The sequence below is a fragment of the Canis aureus genome, chromosome 10 (genome assembly GCF_053574225.1).
Source record: "Canis aureus isolate CA01 chromosome 10, VMU_Caureus_v.1.0, whole genome shotgun sequence".
NCBI classification, from domain to species: Eukaryota; Metazoa; Chordata; class Mammalia; order Carnivora; family Canidae; genus Canis; species Canis aureus.
In genome coordinates, this window is record NC_135620.1 from 69,272,732 (window position 1) to 69,300,710 (window position 27,979).

At 41.3% G+C, this 27,979-nt stretch overlaps 2 protein-coding genes across 2 annotated transcripts; both read right to left on the bottom strand.

Moving 5' to 3' along the window:
* Window positions 1-673: 673 nt before the first annotated feature.
* On the bottom strand, window positions 674-5,193 carry LOC144322686 (lipocalin Can f 6.0101). The gene is made up of 7 exons (XM_077912951.1): window positions 5,003-5,193; window positions 4,508-4,644; window positions 3,705-3,778; window positions 2,931-3,041; window positions 2,482-2,583; window positions 2,255-2,300; window positions 674-952 (listed from the first exon to the last, which is right to left on the bottom strand). Exons 1-7 carry the CDS (start codon window positions 5,093-5,095, stop codon window positions 943-945), a joined length of 573 nt encoding a protein of 190 aa, XP_077769077.1. The 5' UTR covers window positions 5,096-5,193; the 3' UTR covers window positions 674-942.
* On the bottom strand, window positions 5,097-27,784 carry ZNF883 (zinc finger protein 883). Its single transcript, XM_077912950.1, is given in 6 exon segments — window positions 5,097-6,378; window positions 12,902-13,090; window positions 18,366-18,508; window positions 18,511-18,862; window positions 18,864-19,553; window positions 27,193-27,784. Coding segments are annotated over 5 exon segments (948 nt in total). The 5' UTR covers window positions 19,083-19,553; window positions 27,193-27,784; the 3' UTR covers window positions 5,097-6,333.
* Window positions 27,785-27,979: the final 195 nt, after the last annotated feature.

The following is a 27,979-nucleotide window of genomic DNA, read 5'->3' on the forward strand; positions in this document are numbered from 1 at the left end:
GATGTGGGGAGTTGAATCACATGCCTATAAAGCCTTCCCTCATTAATCTTATGTCTATAATGATGGAGTCATTCTTTTTGTAGGATAACCCAACACTCATATGTAACTTGAACACTCTTGTAAAAGGATTGTAAGTGGAGGAAGATCTTTCATTTTCTTTTCCCCAAAGCCAGTAAGCTCCCTAAAGAAGAAGGTAATAGTATTTGCCTCCTTGATGCCTCCTAACTGTACTGAGTACAGATTGCTCATACTTAACGGAATTTTACTCATTATGTTCGCAGTGGATAACAGCAGTGATTGAAGAATCTCCCCTAAGTGTAGGGAAGGACACTGACCATCTCACAGGATGAATGACATAAAAGAGCTGAAATATGGGGACGTGTCCTGAAACACGTTGAGCTGGTACCAGGCTCAGAAGCACCTCTCGGCACTCCATTGAAAAAGATAATTCTAGGATGGGGCAAACGATGGGCAGGTCACTAAGAACTAGGCAAATCAAAGGGCAAGCAGTACTCATGGGGACAGAGAATTACTATAGAGGAGGGAGAAACTCAGGGACGATTCTGAGAAGCTAAAGAAGGATTATGGGTTCAGAGCCAAGGAGGTCCCCCCCCATTCCTTAACTTGTTGGGGGCCCTGTATCTCTCATATACACAAAGACAAACCACAGGACTGCAGGGCTAATCATTTATTGACCAGGTAGAGGAAAATCTTATTCATGGTGGGGTTCTCCTGTGTTATGACAAGGAGAATCAAAAATTTGTAGAAAATCTTTCATTCTTGGTTGGTTGATGAGTTTTCCTAGACAATTAGGAAAGATCCTGAAGATGCAGACAGAGATAATGTTTTCATAAGTGATAATGATGGAAGTCAGGTAGGAACTGTTACTGGATGGCGTGGGGCCATGGAAGGGAAGATCCTGGAGCCCAAACGAGGAAGCATTCACTCAGCACTAAATAAGCAGATGAAAAAGAGAACACAGAAACATATTAAGCATTTCTTGGATTGAATTGAGGGCAAAAAGAATTTCTATTTCAGAGACAAATGTGAAGAAGGAGATATCAACCTGTCTTTTAACCTAGGTTACTTGCCAAAATAGCAGAGGGAGGGCAATGAGTAAATGCTTTTTCTCCTGTTGCTGATCTCATCTTAATTTTCCCCAACCTGAATCTATGGGAAAAAAAAGAAAAGAAGCAAGGAAGGATCCTAGGCGTGTTTCTACCATCTTCAGCACAAGGAGTTTTGAAGAGTTTTTGATAAATTGAGAGAGAATGGCAAAGCCAGAGTGGCGCTCCACAATAAATCTAAGGTAGGAAACCAATGAGAAAATTCAGTATATTTTCCAGTTTAGAAGACAGTGGAAGTTCAGACAGCTCTATTCTCAGGTGAGAAGTTAAGGATGTGCAGAGATCAAAGGAAGAAATGTTTGTCATAAACTGGAGCGTAAGATGGCCTCCTGGGCTTGGAGGATAGACCAATAGGTGTGAGTTTCATACTCATGCCCTATTACTCTTTCCCCATTTCAAATTTTAAGCCTTTTAAAAAACTATTTATTTATTTATTTGAGAGAGAGAGAGAGAGAACAAGTGGGAGGAGGGGCAGAGGGAGAGAGAGAGAGAGAGAGAGAGAGGCAGACTCCCTGCTGAGCACAGAGCCTGACGCAGGGCTTGATCCCAGGACTCTAAGATTATGACCTGAACCGAAGGCAGAGGCTTAACCACCCAGTGCCCCTCATATTTTAAGTCTTAATGATTTCTAGCACATTACCAATTACTGAGGCCTCTCACCAGCATTATGTCCACACAGTAACTCTATAGGGTAAACATCATTGTTCCCCTTGTAATTGCTTAGGTTGTTTGTTCAAAAGCTCATGGTAGGGGCCCTTAGGTGGCTCAGTCAGTTAAGCGTCTGCCTTCAGCTCAGGTTATGATCTCAGGGTCCTGGGATTGAGCCCATGTTAGACTCTCTGCTCAGCAGGGAGCCTGCTTCTCCCTCTCCTTCTGTCTGTTACTCTGCTTACTTGTGCTCTCTTTCTGTCAAATAAATAAGTAAAATCTTTAAAACAACAACAACAACAACAACAAAGCTCATGATAGGAATGAGTCCTACACCTAGTTCCTCCAACTCCACATCTCATGTTCTCCCCACAAGTTTCCTCACCAAATTATTTTTATTGCCATCTTTGGATACAAATCCCTAATGCTTTTGGAAGTCATGGATCCCTGGGCCACCCTCTTCACCAGAGATCACCAACCTGGAGACCTGGGCTGCTTCGCTCTGTCGGGCCTGGAGACAGCGATCTGTGGAGGCAGAGCACATGAAGACACTGACCCCGGTTTATTTTCCAGAGAGAAACCAAATGATTTTTCAGGGTAAAACAAAGGGGACTGACTGATCGGGGGTATTGCCTTCTCTTGATTTTTTTTTATCTCAGTAAATGTAGGAATTTAGGAAGGGAAAACCAGAAAGAGCTAAACTTACCAACTTGGGTCAGGTCAAGTATGTTTTCCTTAGGAATTTCCATTCCTTGGCAATATCTCACAAACTTTTCCTTGACTTTTGGACTCACATCTGGTTTTCGGCCTGTGGGAAGAGCAACAGGAACTGCTGTGTCTTGTGTATGTCACTGAGGTTTATGAGGGGTGGCTCCAGATGGATGGGAAAACGGACAGCACTGGTTGGGTGCTTAGGCAGAAGTCTTGGGGATGGGTTATAACCTGTCTTGAATTTGACATCTTGAAGCTAGGCTATAGCTTATGGGACAATGAGAGATGTTATCATTTTCCCATCACCAAGCCTGGGGGATTACCAAAAGTGAACATCTGTCTTCAGGGGAGGAGAGACATTCCAGGATAAAATTGGGAGAACTGCTTGCCTTCCTTCCTTTCCCTCCCTACCCCGTGATGAGTGTCAGCATGAAAATACTCTACCATAGAGCTCCATCAGTTGGAATTCCTGTTCCTGGTTGACATTATTAAGATGAAATATAATATAGTCCTCATAGGCTGTTTCAATTATTCTAAATAAATTGTATCCATCATCTGTGAAGGAAACAGAACACAACTCAGCTTGCTTGGTCTACAAGAAGCAGAGGAAACCCTTTACCTATTCTCACTCACAAAACAAATTCAAGTGTATATCATGGAAGAGATAGAGAGTGATATCTAATGCCTTCATTTACATCTCCCAGGGCTTCATGGGGCAACATCCAAGGGATACTGGTACAATGACTACTGGTGGTAGAAAAATTTAGCTATAGTAGCAATTTTTGCTCTATCATCCTCCCTGAGACCATCTCTGCCAATTATGTGTCTCTGTCCTCTCTATAAACCCCACTGGCATTACATACCCAGTACTATACTCTAAGCAATGTGCTATGTCAATGGCCACTAGACATCATCAGAAAGTGGGCAGAGAACGAGAAGCTGTCTCGTCATTTGTCTTTTGTTTGTCTGTCTATTTTCTTTCCTTGCTGGAGGTACATATAATCAAACTGCCTTCTTTATCTGACGGTATGATGTGCCAGGCTTTGGCTTGTATGCCCAAGATTCTTCCAGATTCGGGATATTATCTATTACATGGCCCCCATTATATCATGTGAGTAAACATTGGTCAGAAATTGGTCAAGATCCTGAAGATATTGGGGTTTAGTAAATTCTTGAAGTTGGAAGTAGAATTTAGAAAGACTTTTTAAATATACTTACGCACAACATCATATTCACCATCCTTTTCTGTTTTGTTACAAATCAGAGAAATTTTAGTACACTTCCCATTCACTCTGTAAAACAGAATAAGCTGATGTCCAAGAGATATTGATGGGCTAGCTCCTTCACCCTCTACCCATGAGTTTCTGATTCCACTTAAGTGTTGAACATTTTGGAGATACAGTTTCCAAAGAGCTTTTATTTACATTATTTCACTTTATGTGATACTTTAAGAAGGGGCCAACTGCTTCTATTACTGTTATTCTGCTAGTACTTCCCACTATTACTATTACTACAACTGTCTAGATAATTAGCTGAGTGCTCACATGTGCCAGCCTCTCACATAAGTGCTCTACAAACATTACCTCACAGGGTCCTTGAAAAAAAAAAAAAAACCATGAGGGAATTAGTATCATTCTTTTTACCCAAGGGAAAATTGAGGTGGAAACAGATGAAATTTCTTGGTCACACAGCTAGTAAGAGAGAGATTAAAGAGAGAGGCTGTCAATTCCAAATCCAGTGCTCCAAATTTATGCTGTACTGCCATACTACCTACGACTCTGATACCTTCTACTTACCTCCTCTACTCCTATTTTAATTTATTTCTGTCATGATTCTTATCTCTGAATCTGGAAAAGGCCTGGGTTCTCCACGTCCAATTAGTATCAGATAGTGGACTCTGATTTTGAATAGAGACCCAGAATGTATGGGTACACCCTTACGTGTGTGCACACATGCTCATGCACAGAGTTCCAACACAATATTCAGACTCTCCTTTCCCAAGTGAAGAAGGCCATACTTACTTTGTATGCATTGTAAAGATCAGAGAAGAGTTGCTCAGGACTTCAATGTCTTTCACAAAAACCCTCATGCTGCCATTTTCTTCTATCTTTTCCTTGATATCTGAGGCCAAGAGAATGGAATACCAATCTCCCGAAATCTGCGATAAATCAGCAAAATAATTGGGTAAGAAAAGAGGAGAAGGAACACCACAGGATCACTTGTCTCCTTGAACTTTGCCCTGTAGGTGACCTCATAATGGTGACGTGAACATAGAATTAGAACTCAGGTCAATTGGTACCACATCTAGGGCTCTTTCCACTATCCCTCCAGGGAGAATAGAGGTGCCCAAATGTTGTCGTCTTTTAACATGGTACAATTGCTCTTAGTTAAGAGTCTGAAACCACCCTTTTTGTCTAATATGTCAAGGGACTCCTGCTCTCCAGTAGGGCCATGTTGCTTCAGAATCCTCCAAGCCATCCCCAAGGTCTGAAGTTACTACACCATGCCAACTCTACCTTTGAAATATCGAAGTTTCCTTTCACAACATCGTTTTCTTCCTCGTGGGCATGGACTAGAATCAGCCCCAGACACAGCAACAGCAGCTTCATGTTGCAGGAGATAGCTAGCACCGTTGTCCCCACAGCCACTGGGAGCAAGCCTCTCCCTGACAGGGCTTCATTCCCCAGCTCCTCTGTTTTTATATCTGTTCTGGGTCTAGGGTTTTTTTGTTTTGTTTTATTTTTTTGCGGGGGACACCACTTTTACTCCTCCCATTCCATTAAACAGTTTGTCATTCATTGGTGTGAGGCCAAGGATTGTTCCTGCCCTTTTGAAACTTGGCAATCTCATCTCTCTTTAGATCTACTTAGTGGCCTTAAATTTCCCAAAACATATACTCAAGAAAAATAGTGGGAAAAAAACAGCTGCCTTTGGAACCAGATTTAACTGAGGGTCTGGCTTGGAATCAGAAAGCCAATTATGCATGGTAGGAATGGACTATCACTGGGAAGTGGAATGTGTAGGGAATCTATGTTCCACCACTCACACAGTGTGCAGAATTGGGCATGCCACTCCATTGTTATTAATTTCTGAAACAAAAGAAACTCTCTACCAAGGTGACAGTACCTTTCACAAAACATTAAAATAGAGTCAGTTAAAATAGGGTGAATAAAATAATGAAGTATGGTTTCTGGTTTTCAGTATATTTTCATTTTTTTCCTTATTCTCTGAACTCGACCAGTGTGGTTTCCCCCTCCCCACAATGAATAGACAGTGTTGAGTCACAGTGTATACCCCACTATACCAGATGCCCCGTAAGACAGGTGGAGAGGTACAAGATGTCATCTCTTCCTTCAAGTAACCTTCAATGGAGTTGGGGAAATGCTGCATCAACTCATTTCATATGACTCTACAAGCATATGAAATAACCCAACTGAGTCGGACTAAGTTCAAACCACTGTAGGCCAGAAAAGGAGTGATTCTGGGGAGATGGTATCATAGAGAAAGCGCTTAAGAACATGACTTTGGAGTTATGTAGATATGAGCTTCCTTCCTATCTCTGCCATTTTGAAGCCATGGGGACAGATTTAACTTCTCTGAGCCTTAGTTTCCTTTAAAGAGGGATAATTATATGTGCATCATAGATTACTGTAGGGATTCGATAAGATGATACGTGCAGAACCCTCAGCATAATGTCTGGCACATATTGGTCAGAGAATTATTCCTGGATAAGGTGGGACTTGGCCTAGGTCTTGAAAGTCAGGGAGGGTATGAAGATGTGGAGGGCATGTGGGAAGAGCATTCAGGTGAGTAGGATCACATGCCCCCAGCTGGAGCTTGTTAAAAGCTATAGTTCATTTCTGCCTTGTGCCTTGTCCCCTTCTGCATCACCCTGGGAAAAAAAAAAAAAAGAGGTTGGTGACATGGAAGGAGCTGAGCATAAGGCAGTGAACCTAGGAATTGTGGCATTCTACCTATGGCTCGATTTAGAAAAGTCATTCCAAGAGCGCCTGGGTGGGATAGTTGGTAAAGTGTCTTACTCTTGGTTTCTCAGATTATGATCTCAGGGTCCTGATATTGAGCCCTGCATCAGGCTCTGCGCTCAGCTCGGAGTCTGCTTGAAATTCTCTCTCCCTCTCCCTTTACCCCTTCTGCTGTTCTCTCTCTCTCTCTCTCTCAAACAAATAAATATTTTTTTTTAAAAAAAGCCACTCCAGCCCCTGTGACCATTCCTAATTTATGCTCAACCAATATCCAGGCACTGGTATTTTGAGATCTATATAACTTTAGTCATTATGGGCTGGCTATGGGTTTTCCTGTTCCTGAGATGGAAGAACTGACCTTGAATTGTTGACAAAGGCTGTGTACTTTTCCCCTTCCATTTAATTAACCACAATCAATATCCCAGTAGGCGCTTCTCACTAGAAATTGGCAAATAGATTTTTAAACTTATATGAAAATGCGAAGAGTCTAGAATAGCCAAAACAAATTTGAAAATGATGAACATGTTGGAAAACTAGCATTATTTTATTTCAAGATTTTTTTAATAAAGCTACCATAATAAAGACCATGTTGTATTAGCATGATCAGTACATATGTGAATGACTGATCTTTGACAAAGGATATGATATTTTCAACAAATGGTGCTAGAACAAGCAGCTACCCACGCAGTGAGATGAATTTCAATCCTTATATCATATACAAAAATTAACTCAAAACGGATCATAGACATAAATCTGAAAACCTAAAACCACAAAACTTTGCAAATAAAACAGACAAGAAAATCTCTGTGACCCTACATTTGACAAAGATTTTCTAGATACAACACCAAAGGCATGAGTCATAAAATGGCAATTTCAAAAATAAGATATCATCAAAATTACAGTTGTGTTCTTCAAAAGTCACAAAAGAATGCAAGACAAAGCACAGATTGAGAGAAAATACTTGCAGGGGGAAGAAAGAAAAAATATATATGAAAACAGAAACCAATAGTTATGAAGATGAATAAAAGGAGAAAATACGTGATTTGATTCTATTAAAGACTGACCACTTGGGGCACCTGGGTGGCTCAGCAATTGAGCATCTGCCTTCAGCTCAGGGTGTGATCCCTGGGGTCCTGGGATCGAGTCCCACATTGGGCTTCCCACAGGGAGCCTGCTTCTCCCTCGCCTGTGTCTCTGCCTCTCTCTGTGTATGTCTCTCATGAATAAATAAAATCTTTTTTAAAAGAGAAGATCCTCAATGCAAATAGACATTGAAAAAAAATAAAGATTGACCACTTAATTCTAGGTACAGTGCCAGAATATTTTCCCTCCAGATGAGTGGAGTTTTACCTAAAGAATGCAAGCTTTAATAGACTTCAGTCGTCTCTCAGTCCAGTGGAGAGGGAAAGAGACAGTCCCTGGGAAATAAAGGCTTTATGGGGAAAGAGCTGAGAATTGACTTGTCTGCCAGCCTACGGGCCCCAAGGAAATGGACCCCTTCCTTTCTGCTTAGGGGGCAAATAGCACCTCTGAGGAGCCTCTCTGAGTCAGCACAACAGCAGCAGACAGGCTACGTGTACACCCTGGCCTCTGCCGCTGTACTGGGGAGCTAGCTTTTGCACCTTCTCTTTTATGTGGCCAGCTGAGTACGGTCCTGATTCTAAGGGTATCCAGTCATTCCAGGGCTGAACTGCCAAGGCCCCAAATACCCAATGTACCAATCTTTTAAGACCAGAGAGCTAATATTTAATCATACGGCCACATTTCAAACATGACATCTGGATCCAAACTGCTCTATTACAGTCAGGTTGCTTGAGCAACTTTTATATTTAAGGCTTTTAGACGTCATCAAACTTAGGAACAATCTGGTAAGCAAAGAAAGAAGGTCTTGTTCAAAGTTACATTTGTTCAAGGATGGGATTGTGTCAGAATCCATTTACCAAGGCAAATGGTTATAAGGAGGATGTGGCAGTACAAATATCATCTGTCCAAAGGCTTGATAGATAAAAATAATATTTTAATGTTGGAAATAGAGTAAGAACTCAGTATTAGAGAAGTGCTTTACAAATATTCTTTCATATAATCTTCATAATAGCTCTATATGATAGGTATTGAGAGGTGTGAACAGAGGTGTGAACTAAGATTCAGAGAGCTTAAGTAAATGGACCCAGATCACACAGCCAGTCTGTGGGAGAATCTGTATTTGAACCCCAAGACTGTCTGACCCCGGGGCCCCTGCTTCCATGGCTTCACTTGTTAAAGATGGAAGCTTGATGTTTCTGACATGGAAGACGAATAGAACAGGAACGAGCAATGCTTTAGACCCTCAGGGGTGCCTGCCTGGTAGTTCCTACTGAAGAAGCTGCATGCAGGTTTCTCAGAAATGTGGCACTGTGGGTGTAGCTGCCAAGAGTCTGGCCAAGTGGAGGGCGAGTAGCAACGCTTTTCAGTAAACCAAAAACTTGATAGTCAAATGGGTGGATGGATGATTTGGAAAGACTGTTCTTCCCATAAGGAATTAGGAGACACTTCCATGCCAAAAAGGAAAACTATCCCCTTCCGTTCGTGGCTTCAAGTTAAGAACTGGTCACCAACCACATTAGGACTTCCTCACTCAACACCAAATATAGGGCATTTTTCAAGTGACCCAAGAGAAGTGTGACAGTCTACCAGGTGGTTGAGAAGTGATTGGCCTACATTATGACTCAGTGTGTGGGTAAGAGGCTTATGGAATCCATATATGAATGGATAATAGTCCGCTTATGGCCAGGCAACTTGACTGAAACTAATTGGCTGGCTGGAAATGGATTTAGTGACCTTGTCTTCATCATACTCTTAATTAACTGAACAGGTCACTCATTGAGAAAGCCAGTGGGAACATTCAAGCCATGTTATATAATACCAAGACAATTGGCAATTATCAGTGCCAAGAAGAATAGGAAGAAACACAAGCTGATTTAATTCGTGTGGCAGACTGGGAAGTATTTCTTGGTCCCTGGCACCCAGGGTGGTTATACATTCTGCTGGTACCAACCCAAATCCAGTTCTAAAATATCCATTCCCTTTACGGATGAAAGGTCTCTTGGACCTAACAACATACCATCTGTGTCAGCTGAGTCCTCTGGAAAGCAGATACTGAGACAGATACAGGGGTGTGGAAGGCTTATCAGGGAGTAACATTTGTGAAAGGAAAAAGGAGGAGGCAGGATTACAGGAGGATTAGGAAAAGATGATGTAGATCTGACAAAGTCTCTGTCAGCCCAGTGGGGAGGTCTGAAGGATGTTAGAAGAATCCCGCGTCAGGCAGAAATGAAGGGGATCTGGGGACACCTGGGTGGCTCAGGGGTTGAGCGTTTGCCATCGGCCCAGGGCATGACCTCGGGGTCCCAGGATCGAGTCCCACATCGGGCTCCCTGCAGGGAGCCTGCTTTTCCCTCTGCCTGAGTCTCTGCCCCTCTCTCTCTGGGTCTCTCATGACTAAATAAATAAAATCTTTAAAAGAAAAAAAAAAGGAATAGGATATTGTACCACATGTTGAGTCATCGACTGGGGTCACTCCAAGAAAACCAGGACCTCAGTTCAAGATCAGAGGCAAATCTGATCAGTGGAGGCTGTCAGCTAACCACACTCCTGCCATGAGCCCTTTCTCTGAGCAGTTCATGTCTACGTCTGGCATACGATCCTAATATCCAGAAATAACTAGCCTCCTCAAAAGAGATCCATAGTTCTCTCAGCATCCGGGTGCTGGAACCTATGGGGTGCCTTGGCATCACCTCGTCTGACTACGGTGACCTCCAGAGAGTAATGGCCATTGCTTGACTTGTGCCTTCCAAATTTTAATGCATACTCTTCTTTTAGCCAACTCTCACTGGAACTATACAGGGAAAGCACTGGTAGGAAACACAGTTCTTCAGTCTAACCCAGCTGACACAACACAACCACTATGTGGTCAAGGAGACCACTCTTAGGAGCTGAGTCCTGAGCTGAGACCTGAAGGATGGGACTGTGCCAACCACAGGAAGCATCTATGCAGAAGCACCTGGCAGGTTCCAGTTTGTACTTGACCTCCTGGCCCTCACCTGGCCACATCTGGCTCTTCTTTCCCCAACCTGCCCTGCATCATTGGGTCACAACCTGCAGGCTCACCCTGCAGCAAGGCTGAGGGAGGCAAAAATCCGCCCCTCACTTAGGCACATGGAAGGAAGGCTTGTGAAATAGGAAACCTAGAGGGATCCTGAGTGCTTCTCCCCACCCTACCCCCAACACACACTGGGGCAAGTTGTCTGTGATGGTTCCCAGTCAGAGGAGAGAAGACTGGATACCCAGAAATTACCCAATCTGAATCATCTGGGGGAGAGTGTATTAATAATCTTTCTGTTATTTTCAATATGTAAGTATCTGAGGTCTTTGATTAGCTGTTTTCCTCTTTTAAGTTGGTAAAATATTCTACTGAGAGGATGCTAAAAGATTCCTAAAAGCAAAAGCTCTGTCTCTCCAGTTCCCTGAACTGACTCATTTTGTCATTGGTGTGATTTATTCTAATTACGTATCTCCAGAATCGAGATGGAAGTAGATCTTGTCTTATTCTCGTAGTGCTTTTGGCTTGTTTTTAGAAATTAAACAAACAAACAAAAACACTCGGGCATGAACCGTCCAAAGCTGGATTTTTGCCATGCCACATAGCCAGTGTCTTATTTATTCTTTATTCTTTATTTGTCACATTTAGCTCCTGCTTTGTGCTAGGTACTGACCTGGGCATTATGACACAGCAGGGAACCAGCAGAGAAAATCCCTATCCTAATGAACACATAATTGCCCTCTAAAAACCCTGCACAGGTTTACACTTTCAGTCTGGTTTCCAAGTTCCTCAACCAAAAAAAGGATATTACTACCCTCTTTGGCAGAAGAGAGAAAGTGGATCTAAATGATGTTTTGATATTTTGGTTGTTTATATTTTAAAATCAAAGCTACCGTGACATATTTCCAGATACCAACGCAAATGGCAAGAACAAAAAACAAACCAAACATCTGACAACGACAAACACTGGAAGAATTGTCATACGTTGTTGGTGGCGTAAAATGATACAATGGACGTATAGGACGGTGAACGACAAGATGCAAAATTAAGGAACATCACACTTAAATCTGAGAATACGGGAAGAAAAAAAAGGGAACCTAAGAGTCACACACACACACACACACAAACACACGAAAAGTCACATGCAAAATCAGATGGCATTCTTTTTTTTTTTTTTTTCAGATGGCATTCTTAAACAGAAATGCTAGAAGCTCAAAAATGATGGCAAAATCACTTCACACTGATGAAAGTGATTTTTAACCCAGAGTTTACAAAATCCAGCCAAACTATCAGTCAAATGTAGGAATAGGATAAACACCGTCTCACATAAGAGAAGTCGGCCTGGGTTCCAAATTAAAACGAGAGGCAAAATCTCCTTTATTGGGGGGAACCGATCAACCGGCGCAGAAAGGGCAGGGCCCGGGCGGTTGCCGTTGAGGCTGGTGGCCGCCAGGCGGAGACCAAGCACGCGGGAGCGCGGCCCTGACCCCCGCGGCCCTGTCCCCGCGGCCTGCGGAACGGGGGCAGCGGCCGCCCGCTCCTCTCCGTCCCTCTCCCCGCGGGCCCTCGCCGAGCCCGGGAATCCTCTGCGGGAGCCGGAGGAAGATGCGGATCCAGAAAGGAGCGCGGGGCGCACGACGTGGCGAACGTGCCCAGCCCCGGGGAGACTGACTCCCGCTGGGCGGGGCCGCAGCACGGCCTGCGCGCGACCTGGTGGGAGCGCGCGTGCGTGGGAATGCGCCTGCATGGGAGCGGGAGTGCGTGGGAGCGCGCGTGCGTGGGAACGCCGCCTGGTGGGAGCGCGCATGCGTGGGAATGCGCCTGCATGGGAGCGGGAGTGCGTGGGAGCGCGCGTGCGTGGGAACGCCGCCTGGTGGGAGCGCGCATGCGTGGGAATGCGCCTGCATGGGAGCGGGAGTGCGTGGGAGCGCGCGTGCGTGGGAACGCCGCCTGGTGGGAGCGCTCATGTGTGGGAGCGCGGTGTGCGTGGGAGCGCACCTGCCTGGGAGCACGGCCTGGCGGGAGCGCACCTGCCTGGGAGCGCGCGTGTTCACCTGCGGGGCCCTCCGTCCGAGGCCGAGCCCAGGGGGGACGGTTTCACGGCTTCACGGCCTCAGTGGCTTAAGTGAAGCGCTCAGGGCCCGGCCCAGGTGCCGACGGAGCGGGGAAGGAGCTAGAGCCCGGGTCAAAGAGGAAATCACAAGAAAATCAGAAAATGTTCGGGTCAGTGAAATGACAATGAAGATGCGTTCCATGGAGATCTGTGGGATGCAGCTAATGCGGGGTTTAGAAGAAAATTTGTAATTTTAAATACTTTTCTTTTTGAAAAAGAAGTCTAAGAATCCGTGACCTACCGTTTCGCTGTGTGAGCTTGTAGAAGAGCCAAGTAGGGCGGCCCCGGTGGCGCAGCGGTGTGGCGCGGCCTGCAGCCTGGGCTGTGACCCTGGAGTCCAGGGATCGAGTCCCACGTCGGGCTCCCTGCATGGAGCCTGCTTCTCCCTCTGCCTGGGTCTCCGCCTCTCTCTCTCTCTCTCTCTGTGGGTCTATGAATAAATAAATAAAATCTTAAAAATTATGTAGAAGAGCAAAGTAAACTGGAAATAAATTAGAGGAGGCGGGTGCGGCCTGCAGCGCTCCGCTGCCCCCTTCTTTGGCCCCCTGGTGCCCCGCAGCGTTAGTGCGCGGCCCTGGCACCTCCTCCCCGGAGGGAGGCCGGGGTGGGTGGGCGCGCGGCAAGCTGGTGGGTGAGAGGGGGCCTGCCTGGGCGCACTGCGATGGTTCAGTTAAAGCCCCAGCCCCACAGCGTGAGGTTTCTACCAAAATGGCTCTTTTCCACGGGCTGTTTTCACTGTAAGGGAAGGAGTAGGACTGAGGAAGCGCCCAGAGGAACTCCTGAACCCCCCTAGCCCAGCCCTTCTTCGCTAATTTCTCCTACTGCTGTTAAAAACTGATTTAAAAAGACGACTTAGGTGAGACACACAAGCTTTAACACTTCATCAAGTAGCCAGTCTCCTTTTGGAGAACTGCAAAAAGAGCCAAAAAGCAAAAAGCTTTTACAGACTAAAGAACAAGCAAGAAACAAATAAAAATATGATTGGCTGGGGCCGCACAGACAAACTTGTTTGGGGTAAGAAGGCCCAGAGGTGGCTCAGCGTGGGGGGACTGGCTGACCGAATATACTGCACTTCTGTCAAGTGGAGCATTTACAGGGACACCGACATTATCTAAATTTTGGTTTGCTAAAAAAAAATAAATAAATTTTGGTTTGCTGAGGAGCCCCCAGGAGCAGCTCCGTGCTGGATCTAGAGAGTTATTTCCACAGTGCTCCAAAGGAGAATGCTGAAGGGAAGGTTCTCGGGGCACACCGCTCTGATTCAGATACAACTGAAAATAACAGAAGACCATAGTGTTCCACAAACTCTAGAAAATGAAAGAAAAGCAAGAATATCATATTTCAAGAATCAAACAGGAATACCTTATATTGATTTATCTTCTGCTGGTGACCATGTCTCCTTAAATCGCACCAGTACAGTTAAGAGACAAAATTCACAAAGACACAGTGGTTATAGTTTCAGAGTCACCTAGAGACAAAGGGTGCCAGTGCCCTCCTACCAGAGCAAGTAGAAATTATTTTTCAGGATTGGAAGTTCAGTGTTTGATGAAATGGGGAAATTCCTCCAAAAAGACAACCTAGCAAGTCTTTCACAGTATTAAACAAAAAACCTGAATTTGAATGATCTATTAAAGTGCTGGGTGACCATGGGTGAATCAGATAACTTTAGCCTCTTAATTTCTTATACTGTTTCATTGAGCAACCCAGAAATGTTTGCTCTCCTCCCTGTGAATCTAATCTAAAAAAGGGACCTTCACTGCTATAATAGTTACACTTAATCCTGTTACTATGTTTTAGGTTTATGCTCTTACAATCCTCTTTTTTTCTTTTTTTCAAAACTTCTTAAATTTGTGTTTACCCAATTGTGGTCGTGGAAGGATCTGAAGAAAACTTCAGACTTGTGTGCCCCGGTCCTGTCTCACGGAAAAAGAAACTACCACAAAATGGTATTCACTTACTCCCTTCTGGGATTAAATGTTGTGTATGCCATGAAGTAATTATTTTCCCAGATAAAGAGCCAATCATCCCAATATCATTTAACAACTAGTGCATTCTTTCTCTACCGTTTTGGGATGCGACTGTAATCACAAACTAAACTCTCATATATACCTATTTTTCTGTTTTCTATTCTGCAGATCCAATGGTTTCATCTGTGGTGCACTAAGTATTTTGTTTCCTACAGGTCACTGTTTGAATTGCTTGGAGCACAAGCCCCATTTGTTGTTCCTAATTTTTAACACTATTTTAGTTATTCAAATATATTTAGTGTGCTAAATTTACTTTTAAAATCCCATTGAATGACAAAGATGCTGAGACAGTTAAACGTGGGAAATAGTCTTTTCAACAAAGATGCTGGGATAATTGAATATCCACATGCAGAAGAATGATGTTGGATCCCTACCCCACACCATATACAAAAGAAGTTAATTCAAAATGGATCATAGACCTAACAGTAAGCACTAAAACTATTAAATTCCTAGAAGAAAATATATAACTCTTCAACTTTGGGCTACACCAAAGGGACAAACAAAAGAAAAAAAGGTAAGCTGGGGGCACCTGGGTGACTCAGTTGGTTAAGCATCTGCCTTTGGCTTCAGCTGTGATCACAGGGTCCTGGGATGGAGCCTCAAGTCAGGCTCCCTGCTCAGCAAGGAATCTGCTTCTCCTTCTGCCCCCCCACCCCCACTTGCTCATGCTTTCTCTTTCACTTGTTCTCCCTCCCTCTCTCAAATTAATAAATCTTTTTAAAAATAGGTAAGCTGGACTACATAAAAATTAAGACCTTTTCTGCTTCAAAGAACATCATCAAGAAAACCCACAGAATGGGAAAAATATTTGCAAATTATATATAGAATATATAAAGAATCTCTTGCAACTCAACAATAAAAAGTCTAATTTAAAAAGGCAAAGGATCTGAACAGACATTTCTCCAAAGAAATACACATGTATGTGTACTTATAAAAATACTTCTGAAAATATACATGTATCTTTTACAGAGAAAACAAGTGTTGAGGAGGATGTGGAAAAATAAGAACCTTCACATTTTGCTGGTGGGCTTGTAAATGGTGCAACTGCTTTAAAATAAAACCTGGCATTTCCTCAAAAAGATAAACAGAGTTAATTTGTAACTCAACAGTTACACTCCCAGGTATATACCCAAGAGAAATGAAAACATGTCCACACAAAAATTTACACACGAGTGTTCCCAGCAGCATTATTCACAATAACCAAAAAGTGGAAACAACTGAAATATCCATTAACTGATGAATGGAAAAAAATATGGTAGATCCATACAACAGAATTTTATTTAACCAAAAAGAGAAATGAAATATTGATACTTGTTACAACATGGATAGAACCTTGAAAATATGCTAAGTGAAAGAAGCCAGCCATAAAAGGCCACAAAATCTGTTATTTCACTGATATGAAAAGGCCAGAGCAGATAAATCCACATAAAAAGATAGTAGATGAGTGGTCATCAGAGGCTAGAGGGAGAAGGGCAATAGGGAATTACTGCTGATGGGTATGGGGTTTCTTTTTGGGGTGATGAAAATATTCTGAAATTAGACAGTGGTGATAGTACCACAACTCTGAATATACTAACCACTGACTTGTACTTGAAAAGAGCAAATCGTGTGGTGTGAAAATTATATTTCAATAAAACTTAGTTTTAAAAACTCCATTGATTTGATTTAAATTTACAAATCAAAGATAAATTTGGAACTGACATCTTTATACTATTTTTCCAAATATGTTTTTTTCATTTATTACATTTTTCTAATGTTCTTCTGGAGGCTTATCCTATAACATCTCTTGGATTTTTTCCTATTCCTGGTATTTTTAGATTCTTTGTCAATATTGTGACCATCATTATTTTCCACCACATTTTCTATTTCTTCTATTTGAAATAGCTTTTTACTTATGCATTATTGATACCTTATGTATCTCCACCCTACTAGTTCTACTAGTTGGATTCTCTAGTCACCAAATACATCATCTCAAATGGTATCAGAAAAAAAAAATGGTATCAGTTCTTTCAAATATTATTTCTTTCTCTTATTAAATTATCTGGGACCTGCAGAACAATGTCCGTAATATCGATATCAAACATCATTTCTCATTCCTGTTTCTGGTAAGAATGCTTCTGGCTATTCAAAATGTTTACATAGGTTTCTGATAAATATCCTTTATCAACTTAAGTTTCCTTCTGTCCCTAACTAAAAAAAACCCCAATGCCTGTAAAATTTTGCCAAATGCTTTAACATCATCTAAGTGTACTCTCTTTATTAATGTACATTTTTACTTTTTGAACTAGTTTGGAAGTCCTATGATAAATCTCAGTATTGATTTACAAAACTGCTTTGACTTGTTAATCACTGAATTAGAAAATTTAACTTCCTTTGTATTTATATTTACATTTCTTTTCTTACAGATGTTGTTTTTTATTTTTTCCCATTATCCTACTTGCTAGAGTTTGATTTATCAAATATATATTTGTACCTATTTCATTAATATGTACTTTTTTTACTAATGTGTACTTTTATATGAATACATTCCTTTTATTTTCTTTAGTTTTATGTCATTATTATAGTTCTTTTTTGTCATTGAATACTTAAATTATGCCCTAATTTTATTATTTTCTAATAACTATATTTTTTCTGTTTGGATTTAACCTTTAACACAAAAGTTACTTACAAAATTATCCTGTAATTTCTAAATAGTTTGGTGGTGCTATTTTAACTTGTTCATGTCTACTTTTATCACACTGTGGTTTTTTAAAAAAATGGGAAGGAAAAAAAATGGGAAGGGCTTGAATATTTCCCTTGGGGAGAATTTGTTGAGATTTTCTTTGAAAAAATATATTTTTATATAAACATATAAAACAAAAAACATTCCATGAGTACTGGAAAATAATGCATATTTCTCTGTGGGGGAAAGCATTCCCTTATATGGCTATTAGACAAACTTGTTAATTTAAAAAACTCCAACTCACTATAAATGTGTTTCTTTAACATTGAAAAATAACATGAGGACTACTAAAAGGATAAATGATATATAAACAATTTTCATGATCCCACTAAAATTTTTGTGTATCTGAATAGGCTTCTATTATAAATAAATATATATATTTGTAGTAAATTATTTCTAAAAATAATTTTCTGTTTTTAAAAACAAACCAGTTTAGGGATAATTCCATTATAAGTTTTTATCCCAATGATAACACATTTTCAGGATTAATGGCAAGAACACTGTTTTTTCTCAGTACAAACAAAATGAGCATTTTGCCCAAAGCTTTTCTTTTGCATAACAATCCTAGAGTTTCTTACCACTGAGTGTTTAGGTAGGTATAGCAGGCTTCCCCACATTCATTACTCTGATAGGATTCCATTTCTAAAATGAGTTCTTTGATGTTGGATTAAAGATGTACTATGATAGAAAACATCACTACATTTACTACATCAATAAGGTTTCTCCCCTGTGTGTGTTTGCTTATGTTTAGTAAGGGTGGAGCTTAAGCTGAAAGATTTCCCACATTCATTACATTAGTAGGGTTTCTCTCCTGTATGAGTTCTCTGATGTCGAATTAGTGATGTTCTATAGCAAAATAGTTTTTGACACAGATTACATCAATAAGGTTTCTCACCAGAATGAATTTTTAGATGTTCAGTAAGGTGTGTGCTCCGGCTGAAGGTTTTCCCACATACCTTACAAACATACGGTTTTTCTCCAGTATGAGTTCTCTGGTGTTCAGTAAGATGTGCGCTCCGATTGAAGGCCTTTCCACATTCATTACATTCATAGGGTTTCTCTCCAGTATGATTCTCTGATGTTGAATGAAGGCTGGGGTATGACTGAAGGCTTTTCCACATTCATTACATTTATAGGGTTTTTCTCTGGTATGAGTTCTCTGATGTCAGATCAGGGATGTGCTATGGGAAAAAACTTTCCAACATCCCTTACACTGGTAGGACTTCTCCCCAGAATGAATTCCCTGATGTTCAATAAGATGTGTGCTCCGGCTGAAGGTTTTCCCACATTCAATACATGCATATGGTTTCTTTCCAGTATGAATTCTGTGATGTTGAGTAAGGGCTGAAATATGGCTGAAAGCCCTCCCACATTCATTACAAGGATAGAGTTTTTCTCCAGTATGAATTCACTCATGATTTCTAAGGGATGACCTATGAGTAAAGGTTTTTTTCACATTCATTACATTCATAAGGTTTCTCCCCCGTATGGACTCTTTGATGTTGAATAAAATTAGTGCTCTGACTAAAAACTTTTCCACATTCATTACATCCATAAGGTTTCTCCCCATTATGTATTCTTTGATGCTGAATAAGATTAGTGTTCTGGCTGAAGGATTTACCACATAGTTTACATTCCTGCTTCTCTCTCATACCAATTTTCTCAGGTTCCATTAGTACTGAACTATGGCTTTATATTTAAATTGTTTCCAGAATAAGTAAGTTCTTAGATAAAAATGCATCCTTTCTTATATGTAATAAGTTATCTTCCACTTATGAGCTGCCTTTTAAAAAAAAATCAACTGACACAGAACTATGCTTTAAGCCTCTATCATTTATGTCATAGTTGTCTTTAGAAACTGCTAGTTGTTTAAAAAGAATTGAACTCAGGTTAAATACTTCCTCAAAATTATTAATGATCTTCTTCTTTAATTGAGTGTCCTTTTAATTCAGTTTTAATAGCATTCTCAAGCTTGTTATCAAATTCCAATTCTTCTAATGCAAAGTTTTAGGAATCGTCATTTAGAAAAATGTCTACCATCAAGCCATGACATTATCCTTTTTCAGAAGATTTCTGTTTTGGAGTTGATGTTTTGACTTTGGATATAGTATCCAGGATTAAGGAGAAGACAATATTTCTTCCCTCTGGAATATAAAAGGAAAAACACAAAGCCCGCTCATCAATTACAGAGAAAAAATATAATAAAAATAAAAATGAACCAGTGTTATAATGAAACAAAAGATGATACAGTATAGGTCCTGATTAATATGGAAGTTTAAAGAAGGGAAGAATTAATACAAATAGGCAGAGTAAAAGAAATGGAAGCATTGAGACAAAATGCATAGCATAATAAAAAAAATAAAGGCACAGAAAAGTACATGACATGACAAAAAGTCAATGACATTAACAATCTCTGGAACTAGAGGTAAAAAAAATAAAGGAAAAGTGAAATGTGATTGTTAATAAAAACTCTGACAAACATATTCAATGCCATATAGTAGGAGATAGGAAAACTAAAGTTTTCTGTCATAGCAATAACATGATGAATATGAAACATTTTAGATGAAGATGCTTGCTAATTTCATCTATAGTGGAAAATGAAAGAATAAGGCTATTGAATTCAGCAAAAAGTTTAATATTAATGATATGAGTCTGGACTAGGATAAAGTAATAATTTAATGTATGAGCAAACCTAAAACATAAAAAGGAAGAAAGAAATTTTTTAAAATACTGACACTGATTATGGGGAGTTTTTCAAAATGAAGTTAATAAACATACAATAATTTCTAGCCAATAAGTTTGGAATGAACAGTCTTACTTATGGTCCTATTAACAGAGGAAATAATAGCACCCTAATAGTGTTACTAATTCTAGAAATATTGAAGGAAAAGGAGGCATCTTAGGGAAAGTTGGTGAAGGGAACTTAGGGAAGTTTCATTTTTCACCATATTGAGTTTAAAGTGAAGTGGGACATCTAAGTGGAGACAGGCTCCAAGCAGGAGAAACTAAGGGGACAGAACACAAGTGAAATATCTAGACTGACAGAGACATTTCAGGGAGTTAATGACATAAGGGGACTATGAAGATATCAGAATGCATGGATTCTTTAAGATAAAAATAAATAAGTAGAAAATAAACCTTAAAAGCACATGCATTTGTGTTAGGGCAAAAGTGAAGCTAATTAAAAAGCATTTGGAAAGGGATTAGAACAAAAAAATCTACTGATGCCACAAAAACAAAGAAAAAACATCAAACACAGCAGAAAGTCTGACTACAAAAAGGACTAAGAACAGGGTGCTATCAAGAAGGAAGTCGGGATTCAGGAGTGTCTTCCAAATGATGTTAGTATAAAAATAGAAGAATCTACTTCAAAGACTACCGCAGAAGAGAAACTGAGGCTGTTAGCTACTATTATGGCAGGTCTGGTAATTAAAGGAGAGAAGAAAATTGAAAGGTGGATAAAAATTAAACTATGTCATGCAAGAATTCTTTTAAGAGAAAAACTTTTGTGAGTTCTAACTGGGAATGACTGAATCGTTAATTAGTAAACCAAGGTATTAAAACCTTGATGAATGGAAAAGAGTGGAGTCTGGGCATAGATGGAGAGATTAATTAGCAATAGAAGAGTGCTCCTTCTCTGAGATCACAGAGTTAATGCTGATGTTCACTCAGATTAACTCAGTTTTTGACACGGATAAAAGGGTTCTGTGCAGTGGGCACTAACCAACATTTCCAAATCTGCCTCCTCCTAGTACCAATATTGTTACTACCACCACCACAACAGACAGACGGACTGGTACTTACAAGGATTTCTAGTTATTCGGTTGCTACTTAGCTATCTGATTTTTTTCTTGATTAAGTAATTTGGGACATTTCTCCTTTTTTCCTGTTATTTGTAAATACAGATCTACTACTTGAAAGATAACATCCTTAAAGTGCTGATATCCCATTCTTGGTTGAGGATATAGGCTTGGTGTTTAGGATGGATCTCATAAGTGTGTCCTACGTTGTCTTCGGGAACTCTGAGATATAGAGATATAGATGCTGCTAAGGTGGCACAATAAGCTATCCATTTGCAATGTGCTGAAGAAAGACATATCACACGTTTAGTAGGAAAAGAAATATCTCTGTGCACAAATAAAATTTAAAAAAAATCTCTGGTCCCAAAACAAGCCCAGTCTTGGATAAGCACTTATAAAATATATTTGGACGTTTTGGGGGAAAGTCACTGTAATCTGTAGTAATTACAAAGCTTTACATATCCAAGGGCAAAAGGTTCCTACAATTATCATCACCTCCCTTACAGTGTCTGATGGTGACCTGGTTCTTTTCATTCCTACAAGATAAAGTCCATTGGCACATCCTCCAGTGCCACTGGTTCCTAACACATCAAATACGTACTCACTAGGGGACCACTTATGCAACCAGTGCTGAAAGAAAGAGTAAAGCTAAGATCTGAAGATAACAAAGTGGAGGGCTAGCAAGTTCAAAGAGGATCCAGGGTGGGGGACCTGGGCGGCTCAGTGGTTGATCGTCTGCCTTCAGCTCAGGGTGTGATCCTAGGGTCCTGGGATCAAGTCCTACATCAGGCTCCCTGCGGGGATCCTCCTTCTCCCTCTGCCTATGTCTCTGCCTCGCTGTGTGTGTGTCTCATGAATAAACAAAAAAAATCTTAAAAGAAAAAAAAGAGGATCCAGGGTTCTAAGTTAAAGAGTGATTTAAAGTACATTATTTGGCACCACTCTGTATCCATTGAGAGTACAGAGAAGTAAAACAAGAGAAGAGAATGAGAACATTGAATTATGTGAAGGAATAAGGATAGATTTTTCCAACTGATAACTCTTATATTCAAGAAGTTGAGAGCCACAGGCAAGCTAAATACAAAGAAAAGCATGTCCAAAGATCTCATAGTCAAACTTCTGAAAATCAGGGCCAAATAGAACAATCCCGTAAACAGTGTAAGAAACAGGCACAGCAACTTCAAAACAGCAATACTCTACTACCTCTCAGCAGCTAAAGACAACTGAAAATGCATGTTTCTGGATGAAAACACTCAATATTTTAAAGATGCCAGTTCTCTAAGTTGAAGGAACCGCCCCCACCTCCAACCTGCCAAATATGTGAAGGTCTTGACCCCCAGTACCTCAGAATGTGACCTCACTTGGAAAGAGTCAATGCAGATATATAGATGAGGTCACGCTAGAGTAGGGTAAGCCTCTAATCCAGTATGACTGGTGTCTTTGTAAGAAGATGGTCATGGGGCGGGATCCCCGGGTGGCGCAGCAGTTTAGTGCCTGCCTTTGGCCCAGGGCGTGATCCTGGAGACCCGGAATCGAATCCCACGTCGGCTCTCGGTGCATGGAGCCTGCTTCTCCCTCTGCCTGTGTCTCTGCCTCTCTCTCTCTCTCTCTGTGTGTGTGACTATCATAAATTAAAAAAAAAAAAAAAAAGAAGATGGTCATGGGAAGACACAGACACGTGGGGAGTACACCACATGACAATGAAAGCAAAGATTACAGTTATGCAGCTGTGAGCCAGAAATGCCAAAGACAGCAAGCCACCAGAAGCTAGGAAGGATTCCCCTACAGGTTTCAGAGGCAGCATGGCCCTGCTGTCACCTGGATTTTGGACTTCCAGCTTCCAGAACTATAAGAGAATAAATTTCTCTTGTTTTAAGCCACTCAGTTTGTGGTACTTTGTTATAGAAGCCCCACAAAACTAATAGGCATCCCAATTTTACTTACAGAATATGTATTTTTGAAAAACAAAATGAGGCTGAAGGGGGATTTGTCCATATTACACAGCAAAACATACAGCTATGTTCATTAAAACAGGGCAGTACTGACATAAGGACAGAAAAAAAAAAAAAAACAGAATAAAGAACCTAGAAATAGGCCCATTCTTTTTTAGGGATTTAATACATGGATAAATGTGGCATTTCAAATATTTGGGGGAAGATGGAGATTCAATAGGGTCTTGGGATAAGTGGCCTACTATCCATTTAGGGAAAAAATAAACTTAACACTATTGCCTTATATAAAAATAAATTATTGGTGAACCAGGGTGAAACATTACAAATAAAACTATAAAATAACTAGAAAACATCCAATAAGTATTTACTGAATAAGTGAAGAATTCTCTGGATTCCCAATCCAGTGGTCTTTGAACTACAGCATCCTGCCAGTAAACCTACTACCTTAAGAAGTGTAATTTAAGACACTATTTTTCTCTACATCTCAACAGTCAATCAAAGTGTACAGGATGTATTATGACCCTACCGTAAACAATTCAGAATTGAACAGGATTAGGATCCTAAAATATCATCTAATCTGTCTCCCTTCTTCTATGCAGACCTACCTACAGCTAAACCATTACTAATTACGTTTTTCAATCCAGCATTTATGGAACATTGTCTAACTGCAAAGGAAGTTTAGAGTTAATGTTCTTGTGGTCAACTTTCATATTTGTAAGCAAGGACCATAATTACCGATTTTTTTAAAGCCCCATGTACTTGGTAGGGTGTGCCTTGCATTTTAGAGGTTTCAATGAGTACTTGGTTGCTTTTCTACAAACTGATATTTTTCCTTTGTCATCTTAGTCTCTGGAAGCCTGCAGCTCACAATTCTAAACTATACCTCTGATGTTGTTGCTGACTCTGTGAGATTTCTCAGTCTTGGTAGCCAGACAGAACCACGACAACCCCTCAAAAATGTCATCATAGATCCTGTCTTTCTTACTTCCTAGTATAGTGGTGACCTGACATCTGTCATTAAAACCCCTGGTGGTTACTATTCTCTCATCTTAGAATCATCCCCACAATCAGCCAGGCAAAGATGTGGGACTGTCCTAATATTTGCCATGTTCCTCAGACCATCTAACTGTGAATTCTGCCTTTTTTTTTTTTTTTTTTCAGGGCTGACTGATGTTAGAGCAGTAAAGACAAGAAGATGAACACAAGGACCAGATGCAAAAGGCTTTCTGAACCTCACAAATGATCATGTCAGGCATTTGAGCTAAAAAGTGGCTCAGGAAACCTGAAGACTAATTCCCTAGTTTGCCCAAGACACAATTCAAGCCAGCAGGAATTAAGTCACTTGCCTAAGGTCACACAGCCCCTGGCAGGGCTAGCATTACAGCCTCTCTCCTATTCTCAACTTCAGTAGTATTTCCCTCCACTTAAAAATAGTCCACACAGGGATCCCTGGGTGGCACAGCGGTTTGGCGCCTGCCTTTGGCCCAGGGCGTGATTCTGGAGACCTGGGATCGAATCCCACGTCAGGCTCCCAGTGCATGGAGCCTGCTTCTCCCTCTGCCTATGTCTCTGCCTCTCTTTCTGTATGACTATCATAAATAAATTTGAAAAAAAAAATAGTCCACACACTACTTATGAAAAGAAAATGACAAGTATGATGAAAAAAGTATTTTGAATTATCCAATTCATAGAGATAAAATTTTTTAAAAATCAGTGGTTTAGAAGTGTAGCGATGGCTATTCAAGTTTCTCTGAGTCTTTCTAAAGACACAAATACATTATAAATTGTTTAAATGATGATCATAACAATGTATCCATTTTTAATCAAATAGGTCGATAGCTGTAAACATTTTATTTTATTTTATTTTATTTTTTATTTTTTATTTTTTTTTTAGCTGTAAACATTTTAAATGGACAGCCTCCTGGTTGACACTGAATGCCTGTAAAGCAAATTCTCCTTTCACGAATGCACACAACTGAATTGAAATCAATATGCATTTCAATGGTCTAAGCCCAAGCTGAATATAAGGATAGCAAAGCTTTGAGAACTGGCTAAGATGTCTTATCTTTTCTATTTGAAATAAACTAAACTAAAAATGAGACACACTTGGAAGAGAAGGAAATCCTATGCATTTAGTTCTGTTCCAATATGGCTACAGTTAAACTCTTCAAACAGAAGTCCCTTGTAAATCAAGAATGACAGAAGCAGCATGAAATAACTGTAGCGATTTCTTCCAGGGCATATCAGTGTTGATGAATATTATGTCATTTATAATTTTTTTAAATCTGCATTTGAACTTTTCAGGAGAAATTACTGTTGTCAATATATCCAAATACAAAATATACATGAACAACAAAACTATCAGCAATTTTGCCCAGTGATTATCCCAGACCCTGGCCTGGTTACACGAGAGGAAGTGGCATCTAATGTACCAGTAGAGGGGTTGGCCATAAATTAGAGCACAGACCTTTTCTCTATAGTAACAAAGGACAGACTACATGGGAATACTTCCAGAAAGGTTGGTAGATGTGAGGGTGAGACCCTTTGGAAGTTCTTTTCTGGTTGTTTTCAGTGAAATAGGAAGCAGGATCATCAGTCGATGGTGAACATGGGCAAGGAGCTGGAGTAACATGTCACATGGCTGGTAGGAATGGGAGAGTAAAGAAAACAGGGGAATCATCTTTCATGGGGATCACTACCTTAGTTCCTAACTAAATGCCCTATATCTGCTCTTACTCCCATACAGTCTATTCTCCACAGAGCACCCAAATGGGTTCCTTTAACAATAAGTCAAATCATGTCCTTCTAAAATCCTCCTATAAAAATCGATAAATTTCATGTAAATTATACCTCAACAGAGCTGATTAAACAATAACTACCACAGCCACCTTCATATGGCTTCTCTTCTCACTCCGGATAAAAGCCAAACTCCTACACAGCCCTGTGTGATCTGGACCCTCTTAGCTCTCTCATCTCAACATCTGCTATGTTGTTACGCACTCTTCTGTCCACAATGGCCTCCTCCATACAGGCTCAGCACATTTGAGCCTCTGGACCTTTGCATTTGCTGTTGCCTCTGCCTCGGAACTCCCCACCCCAACCTCAGATATGTGCAAGGCTTACCCCCTCATTTCCTTCAAGTCTCTACTCAACATCACACTACATGAAATAACAGCTGTCCCAGGCCCTCCCTAAGCCCGTGTCTCTAATGCAGTTTCTTCTGCTAGTCACTATCTGACATATTTACTTGTTTATTGTCTGAGTGCCCACCCTAGCCCATCAGTTCCGTCTACGCAGGGACTTGGTTTTGTTCACCTGCTGTATCCCCAATGCCTCAAACATTACTGGGGAAAAAAAAAAAAAAAAGCAGGCCCTCAACAATGTATTCAGCGAATGAAAGAAAGATCTTTCCTCCTTCTGGACACAGAGACGATATTTCAGGAAAGAAAAAGTAAAACCGAGTTGCATTACAGACTCACCTGCACCTGCAAGTTTCTTGTGTACAGAGTTGCCAATTAGGCTCAAGAAAGTATATGGCTAGGAGTGAAGTGTGAAATGGAAGATTCTGCATTTCCTCAGTTTCGGTATTCACATGCCTCTCACAAGTGATCATCTTGCCATGCTAGGAATTATTTCAATGTGTAAAGAACATATGTACATATGTATATATGTAAAGAACACTCGTACAAATATTGCTGCATAACTGCATACATATAACGTACATATAAGTTATGAGCAATCTAAGAAAAATTCAAAGGATATTTACACGTGATTTTTCAAACTTCAGATGGGAACTTTAGAAATTAAAACCAGCTGAAGGTATAAATTCATTGAAAAATTTTACTCACTGGGGACGCCTGGGTGGCTCAGGAGGTTGAGCATCGGCCTTTGGCTCAGGGCGTGATCCTGGGGTCCCAGGATCGAGTCCCACATGGGGCTCCCTGCGAGGAAGCACTCTGCCTGTGTCTGTCTCTAATGAATAAATAAATAAAATCGTAAAAAAAGAAAAAGAAAAGAAAAATTTTGCTCACCAAAGACAATGTAGTCAGGTCTTCTTAATGCCATCTTGTCTAGTACACGAGGGGCCTGAGAAGGCAGAGCTGAAAGACAGGGGCCCTGAGGAGTCAAGACGGTCTTTATGGGAACCCTGTCTGACCAGCTGGAGGTGCTCTTCAGAGCCCACAGGGCTCGGGAACCAATTGCACAGCTCCTTAGAGAACACGCTTCAGAAAACGTACCTGCAAAATAAAAAAGCCTCTGGGGAAACTGCATTTCAGAGGAGAGAGCAAGCAAAGAAGTGGATGTCAGGAGACCTACATTCCAGAGCGGGGTGGGGTTGGGGAAGGGGTGCGGGGAAGTTCCTGGAGCGGCCGTTCCCTCCCGGTTGAGGGTCTGACCCCACCACAGCCCCCCGCTCCAACTCCCAACCCACAAGTGAGAGCCCAAACCCTGCCCCTTAAGCCTGGGGTGCCCGCCCAGCCAGGGCTCTCCCTCCCCCTTAACCCAGAGACACCGCCGTAGTCCCTCTGAAACCCGAGGCGGCCTCCCGCCGACAGCTTCGCGCAGAGCTCGGACGCGAACCCCGGCCGCCAAGTCTCCGCCTTCTCCCTCGGCCCCTCGGCCCCGCCCCATCCCCCGGATCACGAGGAGTCCTGGGCGGAGGTCCCTCCCCGTCCTCCTCCGGGTGCGAGCGGCAGGGAAAGACCTGGCTCGGGGATCCCTGGCTGGCGCAGCGGTTTAGCGCCTGCCTTTTATGGGCCGGGGCGTGGTCCTGGGGTTCTGGGTTCGAGTCCCGCGTCGGGCTCCCGGCATGGAGCT